General features: G+C 32.4%; 1 protein-coding gene across 1 annotated transcript in view; it reads left to right on the forward strand.

Annotated features, from left to right (window-relative positions):
- Positions 1-445: 445 nt before the first annotated feature.
- LOC145296929 (uncharacterized) overlaps positions 446-12020 on the forward strand; it is a 48862-nt gene continuing 37287 nt past the window's right edge. Inside the window, exon 1 of the mRNA XM_080143135.1 lies at positions 446-922. Coding sequence (XP_079999261.1) covers positions 809-922 — 114 coding nt within the window. The 5' untranslated portion in view covers positions 446-808. The remainder of the gene's footprint in view (positions 923-12020) is intronic.

Here is a 12020-nt window from a genome sequence, read left to right on the forward strand (position 1 = left end):
CTATTAATATTGTGTTTTATTTTCGTATTTTGAACGATCGTTAAGACTTCAAAGTTGACAGCTTCATGTTGCTGTTTTTGTTTTCGTTTTAACTTAAGCGTAAGCGCTCACCCTTACTTGCGTTTTAAATTTAAAAAAAAAAAAAAAAAAACACTCTAAAATAAGTTAAAACACTAAAACTTATCCAGGTAGATATGAGTAACCTATCTCGCTTTTGGTAACATTTATTTGTTATACATTTGTTTCTTGGCCACCTTTTCGATTTGTTGTCTATAGTAAAACATGTGCGAAAGTTTATGGATTATCATATTTTAGACGCCACCGTAGATTTTAAGATTTATTTTTATCAACAAAAAGGGAGATAACTTTCAATTTCCGAAAAGAAGGGATTTCTTTACCGCGATTATATGATTCCCCATAGCTAAAAATATCAACTAATCGAATTGTAGAATCTCTGTGACGTCACAGAAGGTCGCATATGCGCAGCCGAAACTTCCGGTCGAGTCGCGCCATTTTGTTTTGTAAGTTAGAGGAGTTCCATTCCAACACTCTAATGGTAGTCATTTAAAACCAGTTTCCCCCCTTTTTTATTATTATTTTTTTTAGAAATCACACTGGCGGATATTTCCGTATAACTTTGTATATATACATTAAACAGATCTGCATTAAACCCTTGAAAGAAAATTAAAACAAGAAGGTTCGAAAAGAAAGCACACACTTGGGGGTTTGTTTATTTGTTTATCATCTTTTTTTAAAAAAAAAAAAAAAAAAAAAAAAAAGAAAGAAAGGGCTCTTGTTCGAATCGAAAATGGTGGACTTTAACCCAAACTTCGAGATGATTGCAAAACAATTTGTTGAACAGTACTACCAACTGTTTGATCAACCTGCACAACTCAGAAGGAAATTGCAATGCATGTACCACGTAAGTTTAATTTCGAAAAGCAGAAAAATACCTAACCTTCACTTCTGGGGTGGGGGAGAAAAAAACTTGTTAAAATATACTGAAAAAATACGCTTATTATTTCATTAACTTAAAATTAGCCTGAGTTTTTTTTTTATTTTTAATTATCCCTATTCCGCAATTTAATCAATAAACTTTGCTATGGTTACTTATCTGTATAATAAAATTTATAATTTTATCTTTGTTTCTAGTCACCACATGAAGAACGGTAAAAAAATAATTACATTTTTTTTATTAATCGATATTATCTTTGTATTAATGTAACTCGACAACTTCACGTGTTTGCGTGCATTGCTCTACAATACGTAATTTCATAATTCAACTTTTTCTTAAGTAATCTAATTTTTAAAAAGAAATTCAAGGGAAACTCTCAGCATCCCCCGTGTTGACAAAGGTTTTCTGCGGTCCCGTCGGATGGGCAAAATACTTGAACTTTTATAATAAAAATAGGTACTCGTGCAGAGAGTAATCCATGCTGAAATAATAACGTTATTTTAAAAAGCCGGTACTAGTGCAGAGAGTGATCCGGACGTAAATAATAGCGTTATTTTAAAAAAACATTCTTAACATGGGGAGGGGAGAGTGTTTTGTACCTATTCTATACTTCAACCTTACAATTGAATTAAAAAAACACACAAAAATTTAATTAAACTTGGAAATACTATTTAAAAAAATATCGCGGATCACTCACTGCATTAGCACCTAAAATATTTATGAAACAACGTGTTACATTTTTTCATCCAACATGAAACACGTGGGAGGGATTTGTAAAAAAAATGTTTTTTTTTTCCAAGCCGACAGTACCGCAAACTTCTTTAAGCTTTTGTCAACACAGGGATGCTGATCTTGAAAACCTGAACCAGAATGAATCATGTTGGTTTCTTTGTAAACAAGTCGACTATTTTAGTCTTTTGTTGGTAATTTTATAGAATTACGTTTGTGTATGTGTTTTTTATGGCCTTTTTTCTTCTTCTCGGTACTTATTTACTAATATATATATATATATATTTCAATTGTAAGGTGAAAGTACAGAATAGGTACAAAACACCCTCCCCATGTTAAGAATGGCTTTTTAAATATTATTTCAACACGGCACTCTCTGCATGAGTACCAATGGTACTCAGTACCATATATATAAACGGTGCTAGTGCAACTTATTGATCCGCGCCTTTTTTAAATAGTATTTTCAAGTTTAATTAAAGTTGTATGTTTTTATTGTAAGGTTAAAATGCAGAATAGGTACAATTAAAACACCCTCCCCCATGTTAAGAATGGCTTTCTAAATTATTTTAGCAGGGATCAGTAAATGCATTAGTACAAAAGCTCACTTGCAGAAAAATTATTTATGATGTACGTACCCGTCATGGAACGAAAATCGTGTAAATTGATCTTTTTTTTTATTAACAATCATTTTTAGCGATTTTAATGGTAAATTGTATCCATAGGAAGGCTAATTTGGATCTCGATAGATCGAATTGAATTATCTCCCTCTAGAACATGCGGTAGTCATAAAATTCGATTTTCTTAGGTAAAAAAATTAAACAATTTACGTAGCTTTTTTTAGAATATGAGAATTCCCTCAGTGACGGGTACGCTACGCATTTAAAAAAAAAAAAAAATTTTTTTAAAGATTTGTTGAGTATGCTTTGGCAGATATGCATTTTAGGTTGTTTTCAAAATAGCCTCTAACCCTTGCACGACGAAAAGGGAAAATGTTTTTGCAATAGACAACAGAACGAAAAAGTGGTAAATTAACAAATGTTACCAAAGGCAAGATAAGTTACTCTTTTTACATACCTGAATAAGTTTTTGGCGTTTTAAGTTTGAAACGCAAGTAGGACCGAGTTGTAGAACGAAAACCTGGTTTTCAAAACAAAGATGGCGACATAAGCCTTTTTGAAGTTTCGAGAATCACTCTAAAATAGAAATACCGATAGTAATCCACCCAATAAATGTCAAATTATGAGGTCGCCATGTTTGTTTTCGTTCTGCAATTCGGATCTACTTTCGTTTCAAAATTTAATAAACGCTTTAAAATAAGTTAAAACACCAAAAACTTATCCCAGTACATAGAACTTATCTTACCTTTTGGTAACATTTGTTAAATTGTTTTTTTGACTATCTCTTTTCGTTCTATTCTCTATTGTAGAATATACCTTAAATTTTTTACTTTGGTTAATAAAGCTAAGCAACAGGGCTGCGTGTCTACAGCTCCTTTGACGGCATCCATTTGCATGGGTGGGTAGGTACAGACTCTCTTGTATTTTGTATTGGATGGAAATAGGTTTTATCTTTAACGTGTTGAATAATATAACTTTAAATGTTTTAATCGCTCGCGGCTATTTTTTTCCTCACCAAAAATATCTAAATTTTTAGATTTTTTTTTTTTTTAACTCAATTTGTTTTTTACGCTATTCAGCACATAAGCATATTAATGAAGTAGCTGAAAATTTGGTAAATATTCGGATACGTTATAACAGAACACCGACCACTCTAATTTGGGGGTGTTTTTTAGGAGTAATCGAGGTCGCTGACAACGAATCTGATACTCAAACCGGGAGCAAATTTACCGGTTGCATGGTATTAACCCCTGAACCCACGAACCACTTTCCGCCATTTTACAGCTTCCATTTATGCTACGCGCACGCGGCAGCATAAACGACGACTTGCTTCATTGAAGCAAGTCGTCGTTTATTTGCTAGGTGAAGCAAAGCATTGAAGCAATGCTTCAATGCTTTGCTTCACCTAGCAAACTGCCTTCTCACATGGCATATCAATAAAAAAATTACGGACTGACATTTTTTAATGACTTACAATTAAAGAAAAGTACAACAAATTGGGGGAGCTTTTTATTCATTTATTATTTTTTTTTTTTTGCCTCACGTAGTTTTTAATGCAGTTTACAAAAACATAAGCACCAAACATTTGTATGTTTTTCGTCTTTTTTGCGGGAGGGAGATTCATAGAACTTATGTGGCTTAATAGGTGCTTCTTCTGCAGTTTAGTTAACCGTTTTTCCGTAAGTAACGCACCGTCACCGACATTTACCAATTAGAACACCATTTAACATTTTTCGAAGATTTTACTGTTTACATTGGGGGCGCGGTTGGGGGGGGGGGGTCCTGAAAAGCTTTCCCGTTTTCATTAATGAAGAAATCGAAACATTTTCAATTAAACAATTACGGATATGTTCTTTCACTTTACTTTCATAGTTCTTTCACCTGAAGTAATTAATATCTAGTTTAATTTTGTTTATTTCCTGCCTTAGGCCATAGTTTATAATACTGATTTTCTCCCCTGATTCTAATCGACAGGTACTCGAAATAAAATGGCGTTTCATTTTCGTCGGTAAACTGTAAAAGTACTGTTGAACCTAGCCTTTTTATTTTTATTATGGCGAACATGTATGAATGCGTGTTTTAAATTAGGGTAAATGTGTATTTCAGCGGCGTAAATTATTTGGCAGACAAAAATTTATTTTTATATAAGACATTATTAGACTTAAATTTGAAATAAAACCCGTAACAATGTTTATTTATATTTTTTCAACATTTTTTGATACTAGTGCAGAGAGTGATCCGAACGTAAATAAAAACGTTATTATTTAAAAAGCCATTAACATGGGGAGGGTGTTTTGTACCTATTCTATAATTCAACCTTACAATTGAATAAAAAAAAAACAACAAAAAAAACTTTAATTAAACTTGGAAATACAATTTAAAAAATAGCGCGGATCACTCTCTGCACTAGCACCCATTTTTTATTAGACTAAATGTACAAGTTGTACATTTAGTCTAATAAATAACACAGTTTTTTTGTTTTTTTTTAATAAAACCTTGGTCCTTGCTCGTTTAATTGAAAAAAAATTAGGGCTTGAATTACATTTTTAAGCTTGGAAAGATGGGGTGGAATTATTCACTATTTTCACGAAATTTCTGACACCGCTAATGTACAACTGAGTACGCCGCTGAAATGCACATTTGCCGTGTTTTTAGTAATAGTTTTAAAAGTCCGCCATTAAAGTGTGGAAAAGGGGAGATAAGTATGCGCGCTCTGTATTTGCAATTTTCATGGTGTTTACATCTAGGGAAAATGCCATTTCCCCAATTTTCCATAAAATTACTTGGGGTTTGTATTACTGTACACATAGATTCGAAAAAATTGTCAAAAAACAAATATATAACAAATAAATGTTATCAAAGGCAAGATAAGTTACTTTCCTACCAAACTGGATATATTTTTAGTGTTTTTATTCAATGTAACATGTTTATTCAGCTTGAAAAACATAGTGTTTACCGATGTATTGGACAATTCAAAATGGCGGCCGACTCTCTCTTAAACACGGTAAGTTCGGGAAAAGGTGTTATAAATAATAAACTAGACCAAATACTATTAGAAAACACCGAATATATGTCAACCTATGTCACGGTAATATATATTGAGCGAATTTCTAACAGTATTTTGTCTAGTTTATTATTTATAACACCTTTTCCCGAACTTACCGTGTTTAAGAGAGAGTCGGGCGCCATTTTGAATTTTCCAATGCATCGGTAAACACTGCATGTTTTTCGAGCTGAATAAACATGTTAAATTGAATAAAAACACGAGAATTATATCCAGTTTGGTAGAAAAGTAACTTATCTTGCCTTTGATAACATTTATTTGTTATATATTTGTTTTTTAACTACTTTTTCGAATCTGTGTACAGTAATACAAACCCAAAAATATGTCGACTTTTTTAACAAGCACTATTTTTAAGGGTTAGTATATAGAGAGATCATATAGATCCGTCCCTATTTTACCGCACAATATCGTCCGCCGTGTGGCATTTTTGGGGCTATTACACTTGAACTAGGTCGAAATATCTAGAAAAGAAATGTAGGAAAAGGAAAGCACAAGTTTGGCTTCTATTTCGAATTTCCGCCAACTTTTTGTGACATTGGACCACGTGGAATTTCTCTCTCTCTCTCTCTCTCTCTCTCACCCCGGCCAACAAGCATTTCTGAATGTTACAAGACCATAAACCGAGTCATGGCCATTGTAAAGTACGATGATCACGGTTGAGTGAATGATAAAAAAAAAAAAAAAAAAAAAAAAAAAAAAACGGTGCTAGTGCACTTACTGATCCGCGCTATTTTTTAAATCGTATTTCCAAGTTTAAAGTTTTATTTTATTTTATTCAATTGTAAGGTTAAAGCACAGAATAGGTACAAAACACCCTCCCCTGCCCATGTTAAGAATGGCTTTTTAAATAATAAACGTTATTATTTCAGCACGGATCAATAAGTGCATGATGACTGCATATGAGTACCAAAAAAGATTATTCAAACAAGTTTTCATTGTACTAATCTTGAATAAAAACACAACAGGCATTTGGACGAGTGAATTAGTTTGATCGTTCCAAACTATAATTGTTGAAACATGAATGGTTGTTTTATTTCGTTTTTTACCAAAACCAATTTAATATTGTCTAATAAAAATCTGTCATTTACGCACGCACCACTTGTATGCAGTTTCTTTTTTTTTTCTCTCCGAAAATTTGCGCGCACATTAAAAACGACGTTTTATATTTTTATTTTTGCCACCGGACTTATTGAATTCTTTTTTGTTTGTTTGTTTTTGTGCGTGTGTGTGAATTTTAGCTTTAAGATCTCTGCCATTGAAACATTATCGCCCCCCCCCTCAAACACCCTTTTTTCAAAAGTAATTTTCATTAAGTTCCAGCAAACTAAAAGGTACTTGTACAGTTTAATCAAGAGATAAAAAAAAAAAATGAAAATATCGTAAAAAGGTTATATTGTACGCATCCGCTTTGGACTGAAGATCTCCGAAAGAGTTTCACTTAATTTGAGTGAGTAGATTTTTTTTTTTTTTTTTTTTTACAGCGAAAAAAAAACATGTTGAAGTCAGCCATCTTTAAATTTTTTGAACACGCCACGGGGAGATAACTCAATTTAAAGCGCCGACACTTCATCCCCATCTTTAATACTAGCTTTTCTTCCTAAAAATCGAACCTTTTGCTCGATATCATAAATTGTTTTTTCGGTAAATATGAAGAATTACTCCACCCTCGAAAATTACGGCAAACGAATAGTTGCCAAGATATGAAGAAATATTAGTTTTTAAAAAGTGGGGATCACTTTTCTATAAAATTTAACGTAAAATGAGCTCCCACTTTGTAGGTGTCAGAATTTTGGGAATTTTTTACACCCTTAACAAAAAACTGCGAATAAAACATATAAAAAAAACTCGTAATTTCTCTTTAAAGTGGGTTGTTTTGCTTTATGGAATATACTTCCAAAATAAACGGTACTAGTGCACTTAAAAAAAAAATGGTTTACAATGTGCAACCATTTTGTTTACGTAATGAAATCAATTGAATTTTACGAGTTAATTCTTTTTTTTTTTTTTTTTTTTTTTTTTTTTTTTTTCACTTTAAAAATCTATCAAAATTTTGATAAAATTTTAGAAAAAGCGTGAACTCGAATTAGAAAAAAAAAATTTTTTTTCTTGTACATTTCGGTGTGCTAAAAAATCTGAAAACCGTATCCGTTGCAAATTAATAGTTTCGGAGATATTAATATTTTTCCAATGGATTATTTTCTTTATAAAATCAGCGTAAGTCGGCTGATTCCGCATGCCCACAGAGGCCGCCACTTTATTGACTTCATTTACGCTACGCATGTATACATGGCGGACATTTTAAATTACAAGAAATATTTTCATAAAAAAAAATTCTCATGTTATAGTTAGTAAAAATAATGCTGTTAGTAAGTTTTTACGACCGGTTTACAAAAAAACTTTGTTTTCGTTCTTTTTTTGTGATGGGGAGGGGGTAAGCATATAGAAGTTGTATAGCTTAACAGATGCTTCTGCAGTTTAATTAACCGTTTTTCCGTAAGTAACGTGCCGAAATTTATCGAGCAGAGTAATGATTAACATTTCACAAAAATTCTGTCTTTACATTGGCGGGGCGGAGGGGGCGGCGGTTTCGATAAATTTCGGCACGTTACTTACGGAAAAACGGTTGTTTTTGTAAACTGCTCATGAAAACTGAATTTTTTTAGATCAATTAAAAAGCATTAAAAACTACGTAACAAAAAATGAAAATGCCCGCTAAAAATTCCTCCAATGTTACAAGTCATTTTACGCTCGTGCGCACAAGAACCGAATTACGTGAACAAATACAACGATGCGTTGCCGTTGTGATATTTATTTTTTACTTACGGAAACTAATAAAATGCTGATTTTTTAAAAATAAATGTGATTTCTCTTCGGTCTGTGCGCAATCAGCCGACTTACGCCATTATAGCTGATTTTATAAAGAAAATAATCCATTGGAAAAATATTAATTTGCGACAGATAGGGTTTTCAGATTCTTTTTTTAGCACACCGAAATCTACAAAATCAATATTTTTATCTACTAGTCGAGTTCACGCTTTTTCTAAAATAATACAATTTTTGGTATTTTCAGGTTCAATGTGAAATTTTATGCTCTTTCCAATAAACCGAATATAATATTCTAGACAAGGTTTTTTTTTTTTTTTTTTTTAATTCACCCCTCCCCCTATTTTGAAATGTCTATTAAAATGAAAATTTTCTCACCTTAAATTTATATATCACAAATTGAAGATAAAAGATCAATAAATAAAATAAGCTAATTTAAAACAAACAAAAAAAAATAAAATTATTTGCAAATTTACCTGTCCAAAGTTTAAAAACTTTTTTTTTTTTTTAGTGAAACCTTATAATCTTCTTATATTGCACAGAAAGTTTTGTTTTATTACGAAAATTATTTCTATTTCATTGAATTTTTTTTTTAATTCACTCCATAAAGAGGAAATGAAATATTAAATCAAAAACTCTTTGAGAAAAGAAAGAAAAAAATTCCTATTTATTTATTTTTTTTTTTTTTAAGTAAAAAACTTATAAGTAAAATGTGACTATTTTTTACCTATGGAGACACATTTCTTCATGCACAAGGCTAGAAGGCTAACGCGAATGTGTGGTTTTTACATCCTTCTGTTCATCCGTAGTTCAAGACAAAAAGAAACACCAGTTCGGCATTTGGCTAACACCGTAATAATGCTTACGTAATGGCGGCGTTTTCAAATAGTTATTTAAAATATTCTTTTATTTAAAAAATACATGGAATTTAAAATATAAATATGGATAAATTCTTAACAATGGAGAATGGAAGTACCCATTGAATGGTATTTTTTCATAGGTAAGTGATTTTTTGGCATTTATATATACATATTTTATTGAAGCAAGTTAAAATACGTTGATTTTCTTTAAATCTTTTTTAAAGAAAACCGATTTAAAAAAAATATTGCATAATTTGCTATTAAACCTGTTATTTTTTTTTTAAATTTAGTCTTTGCTTCTTTAATTGAAAAAAGAAATTAGGGTTTCAATTACATTTTTCAAGCTTGTAAAGATAGGTCGAATTCAATTTTTTATCACGCATTTTTAATGTCGGTTTCTGACACTGCTACTCACTTTGTGCCTATTTACAATGCCTCCCCAGGGTCGTTTTTTAACGTGAAGAAAAGGTACAAAAATAAAAATTGTCTCAGTCGTGAAGGATTTCTCCTCCACCGAAAGAGAACAAGAAAATAAAGTGCAGCCTCTAAAGAACAGATACTACACTTTGATCTTGACCAAAAGGCCAAGTGGCCACGATTTGGGAGGGGGGGGGGCTTTCATTCCACGCTCGGAAAATCCTTTAAAATCACTAACATTTAAAATTCCAGGAAACGAGTAGTTTCCAAGATATGAAGAAATGCACTCACTTTATGGTCACCATTTTTTTAGGAGGGGGACTGCCGGTTTGTTTTGTTGTTTTTTTTTTTTGGAGGGGGGATATTCAGTTATAGAACTTGTATGGTTTTTTAGCACAACATTTCACCACCTCCCACCAAATGTAAACAGAATTTTTGTAAAATATTAAACAGTTCTTCTGCTTGATTAATGTTGGTGCGTTACTTATGTTAAAATGGTTAATTAAACTGCATAAGCACCTGTTAAAAACTGTACAAGTTCTATAATTGAATATCCCCTCCAAAAAAGGAAAGAAAAACAAACCGGCAGTCCCCCCCCCCCTAAAAAAAAAGAATGACTATAAGTGAGTGCATTTCTTCATATCTTGGAAACTACTTGTTTCCTGGAATTTTAACCGTTAGTGGAAATTTTAAAGGATTTTCCGAGGGTGGAAAGCCCCCCCCCCCCGAATTGTGGCGACAAAGTGGATGCTCATTTTACGTTTAATTATTATAAAAAAAGTGATCCCTCACTTTTATAAAAACTAACATTTTTTCATATCTTGGAAACTACTCGTTTGCCATAATTATGTTATTTTTGTTTTCAGCTACCACAAAAACCTATAAGAGTGGTAATTTTAAAGGAATTTTCGAGGTTGGAGTAATGCTTCATATTTACCTTTTTTTATTCCCCCCCCCCCCCCCCCCCCGGCTGTAAAAAAAAAACAAAAAAAAACTACTTGATGAAACGAAATTAAGTGAAATTCTTTTATTGGAGAACTTCATTCCATAACAAATACGTACAATATAACCTTTTTTTGATATATTCATTTTTTTTTAATGTCTTGATTAAACTGTACAAGTAGCAACTAAAATAAATGCTCTTACGTGACGTGTTCTTGTTGAGTGTTTCCAATATGGGGGATCGATTTAATTGTAATTAAAACCCAAGCACCTCTTTCAATGTCTAAATATTGACGTTTTTTGCCTCTTGTTTTTGATAATCCAGTAGATTAGTGCCCAATCGATAATCCGCAGAAAAAATATAACGGTGTATGCATTGTACACATCTGCCACATATTTTAAACAAATTGTTTATAACTTTAGGCATCTCCAAACTGTTGTGTATTAACGTCAGTCACCATTGTACACATTAACTGCAACGTCATTTCATGTTTACTATAGTCTGGGTCAATTTCTATGGAAGAGCATTGGCGCTACAATTTTTGCTGTCGGATTTTCATATTTAGATTTATATTATACTAGCAGAGGTACCCGGTGTTGCCCGGTTGGTAGGATCGAACCCAACGCCCTAAGGCGAAGTTGGAAAATCAAATGTGAAAAAAACATGACACATTATCCGCTCGGCCAGCCAGAATGAGTTACTGAAAGATGTTTGAATTTATTTAAGAAGAGAATTGACAGGTGCCCGCACGTGTGCGGGCGTTACGACGTAAGCAATAGCTATTCAGGAGTTAACATTTTCTGCGGGACAGTTTTTAATGAAGTCAATAACCTGGTTTGTTTGATTTTACCTAACTTTGAGGAAAACCAGCTCTCCTGTTTATTAGGGGAGTGTCTCATCTCGAAATGAAAGCAACAGTCTGATATGACGACTGTAAGCCGACATTGACCAAACGTTACATCACTTTCTAGAGACCACTGGCCGTGGGCCAGAGATTCGAATCGAGTTTCTCTTTTTTTATACAGAAAAACAAAAGCAATATGCGGCGATCCCAAAATGGCGAATATTTAACGTTTCAAAGACGGGCAAATTAAATAGACTCTGCAAGTTTTAATGGAGAGTGTACATTAGTAGACCTTCGCTCAGTTCAAAACAACTACTATATTAGTCTATCTTGTGGGAATCGTTTTATTTTACCTTGGCGACAAAATATAAAAACAAAAAAACGATATATCTCGTCAGCCTAAAATTAAATATTGATTTAAATACGATCCCAACCCCATGGGATGGATTTATGCCGTATCCCAGGGATCTTCTGTACTTATTAAGAGTTACTTATTTTTAAAAAAATATATACAGAAAAATATTTATGTACGTACTCATGGAACAAAGGCGTCATATTCCAAAAATTACGTTCTTTTTTTATAGTGGTAAAATTACAATTTTTACCTTTTTTTTTACTATTAAACTGGATTCAGTACAAGTCTGATTTTGGTCTCGATACTTTGAGTTGTCTTCCTCTTAGTTGCAAAAATTTGATTTTCTTTTAAAAAACAAACAAAACTAAAAACGGTCTTTTCGTGACGATGAGCGGTTCTACGCATGCGGCAGA

This window comes from Euprymna scolopes, chromosome 2 (genome assembly GCF_053919585.1).
Source record: "Euprymna scolopes isolate OS-2025 chromosome 2, ASM5391958v1, whole genome shotgun sequence".
Classification (NCBI taxonomy): Eukaryota; Metazoa; Mollusca; class Cephalopoda; order Sepiida; family Sepiolidae; genus Euprymna; species Euprymna scolopes.